General features: G+C 56.6%; 1 protein-coding gene across 2 annotated transcripts in view; it reads left to right on the top strand.

Annotated features, from left to right (window-relative positions):
* TNKS1BP1 (tankyrase 1 binding protein 1) overlaps nt 1-13,095 on the top strand; it is a 21,703-nt gene continuing 8,608 nt past the window's right edge. The window contains exons 1-5 of one of the 2 annotated variants that reach the window (XM_053923870.1): nt 1-117; nt 3,134-3,242; nt 4,315-4,948; nt 6,637-6,706; nt 10,462-11,817. In XM_053923870.1, coding sequence (XP_053779845.1) covers nt 3,149-3,242; nt 4,315-4,948; nt 6,637-6,706; nt 10,462-11,817 — 2,154 coding nt within the window. In that variant the 5' untranslated portion in view covers nt 1-117; nt 3,134-3,148. Of the gene's footprint in view, nt 118-2,679; nt 2,817-3,133; nt 3,243-4,314; nt 4,949-6,636; nt 6,707-10,461; nt 11,818-13,095 lie in introns of those variants that run through there. The other variant, XM_024577761.3, reaches the window with a different exon arrangement.

The following is a 13,095-nucleotide window of genomic DNA, read 5'->3' on the forward strand; positions in this document are numbered from 1 at the left end:
CGGGGCCCGGCCGGGGCTTGCAGTGGCTAGGTCCACGGTGACGGCGGCTGCAGCGGTGGCGGCGGTGGCGGCGAGTGCCCGAGCCCGAGCTGAGCGAAGCCAGATCGGGGGGAGCGTGTGAGTGCGCGGGGTGGGGTGGGGAACAGAAGGGTGAAGGAGGGGGCGGGGTCCGGCATTGGGGGCGGGGGAGAAGCTTGGAAGGAGTGGGCGCTTTCCAGCCCGGACCTTGGCTTGGGGAGGGGGCGGGGGGTGACCAGGAAAGTTTGCAGGGGCCGGGGGTGCTGAGGGAGCAGAGAGCACGCAGGGAGCGAGGGGCACGCTGGAGCTGGCGCGTGTGCGCGGGGGCGGAGGGTGCACGGCCTGGAGCTTGTGCTGGCTAAGCCAGAAGAAAGGGGGGAAGGGGCGCGGACTTGGGGCGGGGCCGGGGGCGGGCGGAGCTGCTAGAGGGACCCTTGCCATCCCCTTCCTCTGGGTCCGTACTAGCCCCCTCCCCCGGATCTCTCGGCACGCCCCCAGCCACCCCAGTCCGCCTCCACCCCGTCTGCGTCCCTAGTCTCTCATCTTTTCCCCGGCTGCTTCACATCCCGCGCACCGGTCTTGGGCTTCTGCTGCCCCCTCTTTCTCGTCCTCTTCTCCTTCCTCCTCTTCCACCCCCACCCCGTACCCCCCCCCCCACCTCCACCTCTACCCTCACCCTTTTCTCCTCCTCCTCCTCTTTGGCTAATGCGGTCCCCTCTGTGTCCAGAGCTTCCCACTGGGCCCCTCCAGACGGCCCCTCGCCCCAGGCTGTTCCATCCTCCCATTGGCCCTCCCTCCTCCAGCAGTTTCTGAGCTGTCCCTGCCGACCTCTCTGGATCCGGATCTGGCCGGAGATCCTAAGGTCCACAGAGACGACCCCTCCTGCCTCGATGTCTCTCTCTAGGCCCCTTGCCCCGGACTGGAGCTGCCCACCTCTCCCTAGCCCTTGTGGCAGCCTTTGCTCCCGGGGCTCAGCCAGTCTACCCTGGCTCCTGGGGAGCGCTCAGAGCCGCTGTGATTCTGCAGCTTTTGGCTACGGACTTGGGCACCTGGGTTTCCTGGCACGGGCCTTGGAGCTGCTGTGGCGCCTCTTCATTTGGGGAAGTGGAGCCCCTACCTCATGGCTTAGCCCCCTCTACAGCAGAGGTGTCCGTCAGACCCCCCAGATGAAAGAGTGTTTAGGTTCTGGGCCAGTTCATCCCCGTTTCTAACCACCCACACTATGTTCCTTGTAATAATGTTCAAGGAGAAGGAAATAATCTTGTGTTTTAATTTTATATTTTCTATGATGTACCCCTCCCCCACGCACACTTGGACTGGCTCTGCACAATTATTCACCCACCCACAGTGAGCAGTGCTCCGTGGAAGCTGGCTGACCAAGGGAACTGGTGGTCTTGGGTTTCTCTTTACTCTCTTCCATCTTTGAAACAAGCTGGGGCAGGGTCAAAGGTGAGGGGTGGGTGGGCTTTGCAAAGGCTGGGCATCAGAGGGCCCTTTTTGGATTTGGTGTTACCTTCCCAGACCTGCTGGAGTGGGTGGCTCTGAGGAAGGGAGCACCCATTGAAGGTTGATGGGGGTTAGATTATTCTCAGAGACTCTGCATACCAGATGATAGGAAACATCCCCCTTCCTCTGGTACAAGAGGGACCAGGACTCTGTCCCTGAGGTTGGAGAGTCTGGGGGAGGGGTGTGGTGGGTGGGATGGTACTTTAAGAGCTGGGATGAGAACTGAGGAGGTGGTGGAGTGTCTGAAGAACAGGTGACAGGACTGGGCCCTGTGGGAGGGAAGGAATGGTCTGGGGAGAGGAGGAGGTGGTTACCAAGGATGTTCGCTCATTGGTGACACTGAATGGAATTGTACTAATAATGGCCAACATTTATTGGGCACTTCTGCAGTAGCCATTATGCTGAGTAGTTTACTTGCATTTTCTGCTATAAACCTCCCAACAGTCTTGGTAACTCCACTTTTCACATGGAGAAACTGAAGCTTTGAGAAGTAAGCACTGTGCCTAAGGGCACACGGCAGAAAGTGGTCGACCCATCCAGCATTGAATCAGACCCCAGGCCTGCTACTGGTCCAGGTTTAGAGGAGGGACACCCATTGGCTTCTACCATAGGGCTCTGTCACTTGGTTTAAAATTTCTTCTGCCCCTCAAAACCCCTGAGGCCAACCCTAGGGTGTCGAGGGCTGCCCACAGATCCCCAGTTCGCAGGCTGTGGCTGTGGTACCCTGACTGTCCTAGGAGAGGGAACCCCAGGGAGTTTTTCCCTCCAGGCCACCCCACCCCCCGGATGTTCTCAAGCCCTGTCCCATTCTCCCAGCCCAGGCCTGGGGCTCCTCCTTCCTCTTGGCGCGGCTCTGGAAATCCAGTGGGAGGCCATTGCTATGGCAACAGGACTAGGCCCTGGCTTTACCTCATCAAATTCCGAGCTGAAGCCAAAGCAATTGAGAAATTAAAGAAAAAAATGTATTCCAGATGTTTACTTCTTATTCCTTATTTTTCCGTGTTTGGATGAGACAGCTCTGAGGGAGGTGGGAGTGGGGCAGGGATGTGGAAGGAGGAGGGGGAAAGTGGGGAGAGGGAACCACTCCCAGCTGCAGGAGGGAGGGAGAGAAGGAGGGTGAGCAGGAAAGGGGAGGCAGGCAGTGAGGCGGAGCCCCAGGTTGGGGAGGAGCGGGTTTTTCCCGTCTCCCTTGAGGTGATTCACGAAGAGGCAAGACTTTGGGGCCCTCTTGCTCTGCCCCTGAGCAGATACCTCTAGTGGGGCTGCTACACCCAGGGGGTTCCCTGGGAACAGTAAGTAGGGTGTCTTGGAGAGCTTGCCAGGGGAGGGAGGAGTGGCCAGCTCCCTGCAGCTCCAGGACGTTGGGGTTAGGAGACAAGAGCTGGAGAGTGATCTTGGAAGACTTGAGGATAGGCTGCTGGGGACCTCCCTTGACCTCCCCACCCCCTCTGAAGTTCCCTCTTCCTGTCCCACACTCTGCCTCTGCTAGAAGTACAGACTTCCCCTGGCCAAGCCTGCTGCCAACGCCCAACCCTCTTGCCTTCTCTTTCTTTTCCTGGGCCTTTGGCCACCCCAGCTCATACCCCTCTGCTTCCCAATTCTCATGCAGGTCCTGCCGCATGTGATGAAAGTGTCTGCTCTCAGGGAAGGCACAGCCATGGCTTCCCCACCACCCCGGGAGATGGAGGAGGAGCTGGCATCCGCTGGCTCCGAGCCAGGTAGGTGCCTATGGGTGCAGGGTGGAGTGGGGTGGCTGAGAGGACGGTGGAAGGGGCTGAACCCCATTCTGTCCTGGAGAGGGGTGGTACATGATGATGGTTCTGTTGAGGTGGGAGTGAGGGGAGGAGTGCAGAGGGTGTGCAGGATGAGTTGGAAAGTGTGAAAGTTTCTCCGTTCCCGGGGAGGCCCTTCAGAACTGTTCGAGGGCATAGATCTCCCACAAATAAGAACAGGCTAAGCTTCAAAATGATGTGGGCAAAGCCGAGTGTTTTAAGAGGAGAGTGGGCCTACAAGAGAAATGATGTGTACCTATGGGGGTTTGAATCCAGGCCTCCTGGCTGCTGTCTAGACTCTTTGCTTAGGCTGAGCCGATGAGTGGGTGATAGAGGTTTCTATTAGAAGGGCTGAGGCCATGAGTAATTCCAAGGTCTTTCATTTGGCTTTGGAATGCATTATATAGAAGGCTGGTTCCTGGTCTTGTTTTCTTCCCTGTAGCAGATTTATATACTTTTGTGTGGGTTAGGTCAATAGTAACTTTGCATTCCTCGTCACACACCGGATGGCAGTGTGCAGGTGGCCTGGGTGTGTAACTGAGGGTGGGGCAGCCAGGAGGCAGAGTGGGGAGGCTCAGCTGGGATAAAAGGGTTACTGTGGGTGGTTGGATGGAAGAGTGTCCTGTAAGAGGACAGGACCAGACTGGGGAAATGTTGGGCTGAGTGCTTGAGATGGGCAGGTAGGCATTTATTTATTGGCTTATTTGCTCATTCATTCATTTGCTTGACAAGAACATGTGTTAGATGCAAAGTAGGGTACAAGGAAAAACAAGGTGCCAGCTGGGCCTTTAAATAGCTTTAGCTCATAGGAGGAATTGACTAAACATTTTGGGAATTTGGAGACAAGAGAAGATGCTTCTGGGCTGTGTTTGGAAAATTAAGGAAGGCTTTCTGGAAGAGGTGACATTTGACCTGTGCCTAGAAGGTTGTCAACATTTTGAGTTAATAGGGTGGGAAATAAAGTTCTGCTTCCTGGTTCTTCTGACAGCCTCCCCAATCAACCCTTTCCTTTTCGTAGGTGACCCTCGGGCCAAACCCCCTGTCAAGCCCAAACCTCGGGCCCTGCCTGCCAAGCCAGCCCTGCCTGCCAAGCCCGGCCTGCTAGTGTCTGTTGGGCCTCGGCCACCCCGGGGTCCCCTGGCTGAGCTGCCTTCTGCCCGGAAGATGAACATGCTGGCGGGACCCCAGCCCTATGGTGGCAGCAAGCGTCCTCTTCCCTTTGCTCCAAGACCAATGGCTGAGACCTCTACTGGAGGAGAAGCCACCCGAGAGGCTGGGAAAGAAGAGGCTGGGAAAGAAGAGATGCCACCCTTGACACCCCCAGCTCGATGTGCTGCCCCGGGGGGCGTGCGGAAGGCCCCTGCCCCCTTCCGTCCAGCCTCCGAGCGCTTTGCAGCCACCACAGTGGAAGAGATCCTAGCCAAGATGGAGCAGCCGCGGAAGGAGGTCCCTGCCAGCCCTGACCGCCTCTGGGGCTCCCGCCTCACCTTTAACCATGATGGCAGCTCAAGATACGGTCCCAGGACCTATGGCGTGGCTGCTGGTCCCGTGGATGAGGATGGTGGGATCCTCTCCAGGGGATGGTCCCAGGAGGGGCCTTCAAAGTCTCCCACAGAGTGCCCAGAAGAGCACAGCCAGACCCCTGAGGAGAGGTGAGGGGTGGGAGGCTGTATGTTTTGTTGCATTCTGGAGGACGAAGTGGGTGGCCCCATCTGGGACTGTGACCTTCACTTTTAGGTTAGTTGTGTGCTGTGAGTGCAGGCAGACCCTGCTCTAAGTCACAAAGCTTTCTGCCAGCAGACGGTGTTATGACTATATTCTCTTTCGGATTATAATTTTCTTTATGGAGTTGATGTGTGTTTATGGTAGAGTTCAAATGCACAGTATGGAAGTTTATTTTTTTTTTATACCAAGAGCTGAATTTTGCCTCTTTTAATCCACAGCCATTCTATTTAGTGAAGAGAATACTAGATCTATTCTAGAGATGAGAAAGCCCTGGCTGGTGTGGTTCAGTGGGTTGAGCATTGGCCTGTGATCCGAAAGGTCGCTGGTTTGGTTCCTGGTCAGAGCAGATGCCTGGGTTGCATCCCTGGTTGGCAGGAGAGACAGCTGACTGATGTTTCTCTCCCTCTCATTCTCTCTCCCTCCCCTCTCTTAAAAAAAAAAAAATTAATTATAAAAAAGAGTGAGAAAACAGATTCAAAAGTGACTTCCCATGGGTCCTCAGCAACAAGGACCGGGGTTTGATTTCAGGTCTATTTGATTCCAAAGCATATGCTCCTAACTGCTAGCTCCTTCTGTGTGTGGAGCAGGGTGCCAGGTGCAGGTGTGTGTGTCAGGATGAGAAGGGCACAGTCTGCCCGGTAGGAGTCTGATGGGAGAGATAAGATGTGAACACACCTTGATATCAGGCCAGCTAGTGTCACAGAGCAGAGATTACGGCCAGGTTGGAGACTGTTGCATGTAAACCCTTCTCCAGAGCTGGTCCAGTGTAAAGGAAGGCTAGCCAGGACCTTTTGGGGTGGTGAGCACAGGGCCTTGGAGGACGAGGCTGAGGGGTCTCAGGTTCTATCAGCTGCACAGAGGCCATCCCCAGGGCAGGGAGAACCCGCTTGAGGCACTTTGGACCCCTGGGGCTTTGGTGGCTGTGCTGGGCCCAGAGGCTCCCCACCCCGCAGCTGCTGGGAAAGGGCAGGGCTGCCATGGGGCGAGCCCAAAGCCTAAGGCCTGTGCTCTGCCCTGCCCTCCAACCTTGTCCCTTTCTCACCTGAAAGTACCTGGAGGGCACGGCTCCCAGTTAACCCTTCTTCGTCCCAGGGCTCCAGGCTGGGTCCAGCCCTCTAACCTCCCCTCCCTGGCTCCAAGTGGAGAGCGAAAGAGGAACAACTTCAACCTTGGAAAATCACTCTTCCCCCTCTCCCTCCCCCTGCGATCCTTCTCCTTCTAGAAGTATTGGCAGGGCAGCCAGACCAGCTGTGCTCTCCCTGGCTGGTTAACCCCTTAGGGGCTAGGGGAAGGAGGGATTATCTTTTAGGGACTCATTGAGGGGTCTGCGCTTTCAGGATGCTTGTTCTAAAGGGACTATGGGAATTTAACCCTTGGTGTGCAGGAAGGGAATGGGCACTCTGTCCTGGGAGACTTTCTCTGTGGAACCGCACAGCTTCTCTGTTCCAATGGTTCTAGGCAGGACTCAGTAGAAAATGCCTTGGAAGGGGAGCAGTTAACTTTGGGTGCTGTTAGGTCAGTTGGGCAGACTCTTACCAGACAACCCTGTCCCCTTATTCATCTATTACTGGCTTCTTAATTCTATGCCTTGATTTCCTGTCTTTCTCCTTCCCAGGAGCCCTGCTTTGGACCGGGCCTTCAACGGGGACCTGGCTCATCCTGCCAGCTCTGAGCTACTTACTGATGTGAGTTGTCCCCCTGTTATAAATTGGAATCACGGTACTGTAGAGCTGGAAGGGTCATCTGAAATTGCCTGCTCTATCTCTTTGTAGTTCAGAGCGGGGCACTGAGAGTCCTGGAGGAGGTGACTTGCCCAAGGGACTCCCAGGCCAGTGCTCTTGATCAAGTGTGGTTGAGGCCATGAGGCTACTCGCTATCAAGAGTAATTACCCTTCACAGTTGCCATTGATCAAGTACCTGCTGTGTGCGGGGCCTGTTTCTGGAACATTGACTAACTTAGTCCTAGTGATCACTGAAGCCTAGTAGAGCCTGTTGGTCCCATGTGAGAGGTGAAGATGCCAGAGCTCACAGAGATTAAGTAACTTACCCAGGGGCTGAGGCAGGATCTGGATTGTCTGACTCTAGTGCTCTCCTGCCTGGGCTGCCTTCTCAGGGTGCTGAGGAAAAGTCCCTCTTTGGGAGTTTCTTGTTACATCCCCACCTCTCGCCACCACAGCGTGCTTGGGAGGGTAGTCAGCCGGCTTTCCTGAGTCATTGAGCCCTTCTTGCTCATAGAGGCTGCCCCATCTGCCCAGTGGTGGAGACCTGACTCCATTTGTCCACCCAGCAAATATTTACTGAGCACCTACTCTGAGCCGGATGCTGGGGAAACACCAGAGAGCAGACCACACACCATCCCTGTTCTCTGGGAGCTCTTCTTCCAGGGCAAGAGGCCAGCATGAACCAAGACATCCCTGTGAACCAGCAGATAATGTAGTCAGACAAGTGCTGGGAGACCCGAGAAGGGAGAGAGGTCTGGGGTGAGGATCACTGGGGAAGGCTTCTCTGCGAACAAGGTGAGGGAGGCAGCCGTGTGGATGTTTGAAGGAGAGCATTCTTGGCAGAGGCATCTACAGGGACAAAGGACTTGGTACCTCCCTGGCAAAGAAGCCAGGCTGTCCAAGTCACAGTGACAAGGGAGGGGCTGGGTGGTGGTGAGTATTGAGAAGCGATGAGTGGGGAATGGAGCCTCGCTGGCCAGTGGGAGGTCCTTGGCTTGAGAGAGGGGCAGGAGCCATCCAGCCGTTTGGAGGAGAGGTGTAAAGAGTCACCTTGCCCTTTTGGTTGCAGGGAGCTAAGAGCAGCAGCAGGGGCCAGCTGGGGGGCTGTTGGAATAATCCAGGGGCAAGGTGATGGGCCCTGGAGGTAGCCTGTGCTGAGATGGTGAGAAATGTTTGCTCTGGGTAGAAATTGAAGGTGAAGTTGACGACAGGATTTGCAGGCAGGTTGATAGCAGAGAGACAGAGAGAGGGAGAGAAAGAGAGTGCGAGCGAGCGCACGTGCGGAATCAAGGATGATGCCAGGGCTTTTGGCCTGAGCAACCGGAAGGATGAGGTTACCATTTAGTGAGATGGGGGCTTCTAAGGGTGAAGCAGGATGAGAGGAGATGTGAGGAGTTTGCTTTGGGAGTCGTTAAGTTTGAGGTGGCCTTTTAGACAGCCTCATAGAAATGTCAAGTGGGCAGTTGACTATTTGAGTCTGGAGTTCCAGGGACTCGTCTGCTATACAGATGGTAGTGAAGACTGGCTGAGATCACCAGGGGAGTGAGTGGGTGAGGCACAGGAGGAAAGAGGACCCAGGCACAGCCCAGGAGCCAGGTGGGAGGGAAGCTGGTAAAGGTGGAGCCCTGGAGGCCAGAAGAAGCCAGCTTCCATGACTGGAGGAGGGCAGATCAGCCATCAGGTGCTGCTCACAGGTCAAGGAAGTTGAGCACTGAGAAAGGGACTTGGCTACAGGGGAACATCATGACTTCGCAGTTAGGTGGCGAGGTGAAGAAAGCAGCCTGTGTGGGGTGGGTTCACGAGGGAATGGGACAAAGTATGGGGACAGATAGTGAGTGTAGACAGTGTGTCCAGGAAAATGAGTGGTAGGTAGAGAGAGAGGTAAGGGCAAGAGTGTTTTTCTTTTTTTAAGGAGGAGGAAATGAAAGCAGTTCGTGTGCTGATGGACATGATCCAGGAGAGGAGGAAAAATCAACGATGCAGGGGAGGGAGGAGGGGTTGGCCTGAGCTCTGAGCAAGGACAGTTCACGATCTGGTCTCACATCAGGTAGTGGGCTGTGGCTGTTTCCTCCCCTGGCCTCTGTGTTCCCAGGGCAGCTAGGTTGGCAGCTGAGAGAGGGTGGGAGGAGGTGTCTGAGGTTTGAGGAGACAAGCATTGCCTGGGAGCATTTGGGAGCAATGTACCAACAGGCTAGACAGTAGGATGCAGGAGGGAGTTGAGGGTTGTGTAAAAAAAAGTGACTTTAATGGTGGTAAAGAGAGACATAGTAAGGACAGGAGGCTACTGGGAGATGGTGAGAAGGAGGGACGGTTAGTGGCTGTGCTTCCCAGAGGGGTTGAAGGATTGAGGGAGGTAGTGGTTGGGGGGGGTGGGGCGTGGAAGGATGGACCTGGAGAGACAGGAGGTGGGAGTGGGTGAGGGGGAGACTTGAAGTTGAGATTCTGGAGGGCTGCAGTTGTGAGTAAGGACGAAGTCACCGAAGAGGCGGGTCACAAAGTCATCAGAGAAGGAGCGGCTGAGGAATCCAGCCAGGATGCTCCAAGGCTCGACCGAAATCGCTGCGGACAATGGCAGTGATCCAGGGCTTGAGGGGTCTGTAGGGGCTCTGACAGGAAGGCGCGAGCTTTCAAGCCAGAGCTTTGTAGACAGGAGGGAACACGGAGGGAGTAGGAGGGGCCTTGAGAAGCAAGCAGGACATGCCTTCCTCTGTCCAGGCCCACAGTCCCGTAGAGGGGACAGCAAGGGACGTGTGACCTCTGGGGAGGGCAAAGGTCAGACAGAACAACACTCACTTCTCATCTGGGGCTAGGCCGAGTGGAGCAGCGAAGGAGTGCCAGCTGCCTGGTGCCCCTCTACTCCCCTCCTTCCCCACCCCTCTGCCCGCTTCTCCCCCACCCCTCATCATTCCCCTGCACCCTAGTCCTCCCCTTTCCGCATCGTCCTAGAGCATCCATTCTTTGCAAGTCCCATCCCAAGAGGTGCTGTGTACGCAAACCTTACTTTCCCCTCACCTAACTCTGTGAGAGGGAGGTTGTTGCCACCAGCCCCAATGGACAGAAGGGGAGAGGGGCTGAGGCTCAGAGAAACTGAGTGACCACCATCTGGGAGAGCTTACAACCTACAAGAGACTGTGCCGGGCGACTCCATGCCAGGGAGTTTCATGCCTCCCAGTGCCTTTGCCTGGAGCTCGAGGCCTGCCTGCTTCCTTGGGCAGCACGGGGACCTGTGGGTGCACAGAGCAGGGTGGGCAGGTCCACCCCCAACCCCCATTGTGCTGGGCTTGGAGTCCTGCTTTGAGGTGGAACCCCTGCTGGCCCGGATGGTCAGATTCCCAAACTTCCTTTTCCCTTTATAAAGCCAGTATTCTCTACCGTGAACCATGGACTTACGAGATCCTTTGGTGAGCAGAGGGTCATCAAAGGGTAGGTGGGTATGGTTTGAACCACGTGAAGTGGTGTGGGTCATATGTGACTAGGACTACATGTGTTTTTCTGGGGAGAGGGTCTGAAGGAGGGGTCTGAGAACTCTGAGAAGCTTACGAAGCCCTAGAAGCCCTAACTAATCTTTCCTAACTGTCCTGAGAGACACCCCAGTTTTCTCCTCCTGTCTGTGGAGGGAGAGTGTGAAAAAGCAGCTGACCTGTGGTCTATATCAGGTTGGCAGGTGCCTCCCGCTCCCACCTGAAGGTGAGTGATGGCTCTTGACCTTTCTCTTGCAGGTTTCTAAGCCCTGGGTCCGCTCAAGTCCAGGCTCCACCTCAGAGAATGGAGGGTCCACCAGCCCAGGCCTTCCAGCTGAAGTCTCCAGCCCAGCCCCTGGCTCTCCCAGACTTCACTCACCCGACGGGAGCTCTCCCTGCCACGTTCATCTTCCAGAAGCCCAGAGTCCGTCAGCCTCTGGGCCTTCTCCCTGCTTCCCTGTGACTCCATCAGCCCCTGCTGTAGCCCTGTCCGACGAGGGCTCCTGCTGTGCCCCTAGCCCAGGGCTCCCTGCTTGGGGAGCTCCAGAGACCCTCAGACCTGGCAGCCCTCCTGTGGAGAAGGTCTCGGGGCGCCACAGCCCAGAGCAGCCTCTAGTCACCTTGCCCCAGCCCCTAAAGGAAAGGGGTGAGTTGCTTGATCCCGATCGGACGTTTCCGTCTGGTGAGGAGGTGGCCAGGGCTGACACAGACCTCCGCCCCACCAGCCTGGCTCAGCGCCGATTTTCTGAAGGTGTGCTCCAGCCGCCTAGCCAAGACCAGGAGAAGCTGGGGGGCTCATTGGCTCACCTGCCCCAAGCCCAGGGGAGCCAGTCAGCCCTGGATCATCCCTTTGAGAGTGGGACAGAGTCCAACTGGAGCTTGTCACAGTCCTTTGAATGGACCTTCCCCACTCGGCCTTCGGGTCTAGGGGTGTGGCGGCTGGACTCCCCTCCCCCTTCCCCCATCACCGAAGCCACTGAGGCTGCAGAGGCTGAGGCTGCTGAAGCCGGGGCCACCGAGGCCCCTGACTGGGCTGCATCCAGTAGAGAGGGAGTGTCCCAGCAGGGGCGAGAGGCCCGATCCACTCCAGAGGGACCAGGAAGACCTGGTTCTGGGGTGCAGACAGAAGATTCCAGTATCTCCCCAACCCAAAAAGGTGTTGGGGAGAGTCAGCCTCCATTCCCAGCTGTTCCCCTTAAGCCTCTGCCAACAACAGGGTGTGCACCTGAACCAGCCTTGCTACAGGCAGAGGAGAGGTATGAGGAGCAGGAGCCCATGGCCAGACAGGAGTCCCTGCTCCCTCTGGCCACGGGGGAGGCTGCCCTGCCCCTCCTGGAGCCAGTCCTGGGGCAGCAGCAGCCAGCACCCCCTGACCAGCCCTGTGTCCTCTTTGCTGACACTGCTGACCCTGGGCAGGCATTGCCTGCTGAGGAGGAGACTCTGACCCTGGCCCAGGCTGAGACTACCCAACCCAGGACAGAGGCTCAAGACCCCTGTAGTAGCTCCCGCTGGCTGGATGACCTCCTGGCTTCACCGCCACCCAATGCTGGCAGTGCACGGCGGGGAGCTGGATCTGAGCTGAAGGACACACAGACCCCAAGTGCCTGCTCTGAGGTAAGGATGGGGGCACAGGGGGGTTGGGGGCTTCAGGGGATGGGAGCCAGGGCTTCGGTGGTCTTCGTTCTTTCAGCAAGGACTTTGTGTCAGGAGCTTGGGGGTACAACTGTGAGCAAGGCACCTGTGGACATGCCCCTCACAGCTGTGCGGTCTAGCAATGCTGTTGGCAGGGGCTACTGGATGGCGCTTAGGGTTTGGCCAGAGCTTCTGTCTGATTCCAGCATCTACTACTTGAGTGGTTTTGGGAATGTGCTCTAACCTCTAAGCCTCAGAGTCCTTTCATAATAACATTCTCCTCTTCGGGTTGTACTGCAGGTAAAGTGAGATGTGGAATGTGCTTAGTGCTTGGCATCCACTGAGTGTTCAAGCCATAATTAAGATGAATATTGTGAACAGCAACGGAGCGTAGCCACTTAGAGGTGGGTGCTGGAAGCAGATGGCCTGGGTTTGTCTTGGCTCTGCTACTTGCCCAGCTGTGCCTTGGAGCAAGTTATTTTTCTGCCTGTGCCTCAGTTTCTGCATCTGTAAAATGGGAATAACTCCCCCTCATAGGGTGATTGCGAATACTAAATGAGCTATGGTACTTGTAAAGTAGTGACAGTAGCACCTGGCTCATCTCGAGTACTTGGTAAGTGTTGGCTTTTATGAGCGTTATTGCCATTGAGCTTCAGACCTGCCTTGTAGACAGGCAGCCAAGGCCCAGAGCTGGCAAAGCCTGTGCAAGGTTACCCAGCAAGCCGGCAGCTGGGCTTGGGCCCAGTGCCCTTTCTCCTACCAGGATGACTGATTTTAAGGGCTGGGGTCCAGGTGCCTTTTGAAATGTGTTTTTCAAGCCCTGCCTTGGCTGGTAGGGGCGGGGCTGGAAGGAAGGAGGAGCCAGGAGCCTCTGAGGGGAGGGAGTGTAAGAGGAGGAGCAGGAAGGAGTTAAGACCGGCTGGCTCCTGCAGTAGGTGTGTCGTCCCGGGATGTGGGTGACTCAACTGGCTTCTGGGCGGGGCCACCGGAGCTGCAGTTGCTCTCCAGTGAGTGGGGCCAGGGTGAGCCCGGAGCTAGAGCAGTCGGACAAGTCCTGGCGAGGGGAGCGGCCCAGCCCTGTTCGGGTGCCTGCCGTACCCAGCTGCCTGGGGCGGGTGTGGGGGGCAGGGACCATGGCCGGGTTTGGGGATGGGGAGCACAGCATGTCTATTTTGAAGAGGCTGCTGGCCAACGCGGCACTTCGGGATGAGGCTGGCCGGCTTTGCAGCCCTGAGGCCAGGGTTCGCCTGCCCTCAGCAG

Source organism: Desmodus rotundus, chromosome 5 (genome assembly GCF_022682495.2).
Source record: "Desmodus rotundus isolate HL8 chromosome 5, HLdesRot8A.1, whole genome shotgun sequence".
Classification (NCBI taxonomy): Eukaryota; Metazoa; Chordata; class Mammalia; order Chiroptera; family Phyllostomidae; genus Desmodus; species Desmodus rotundus.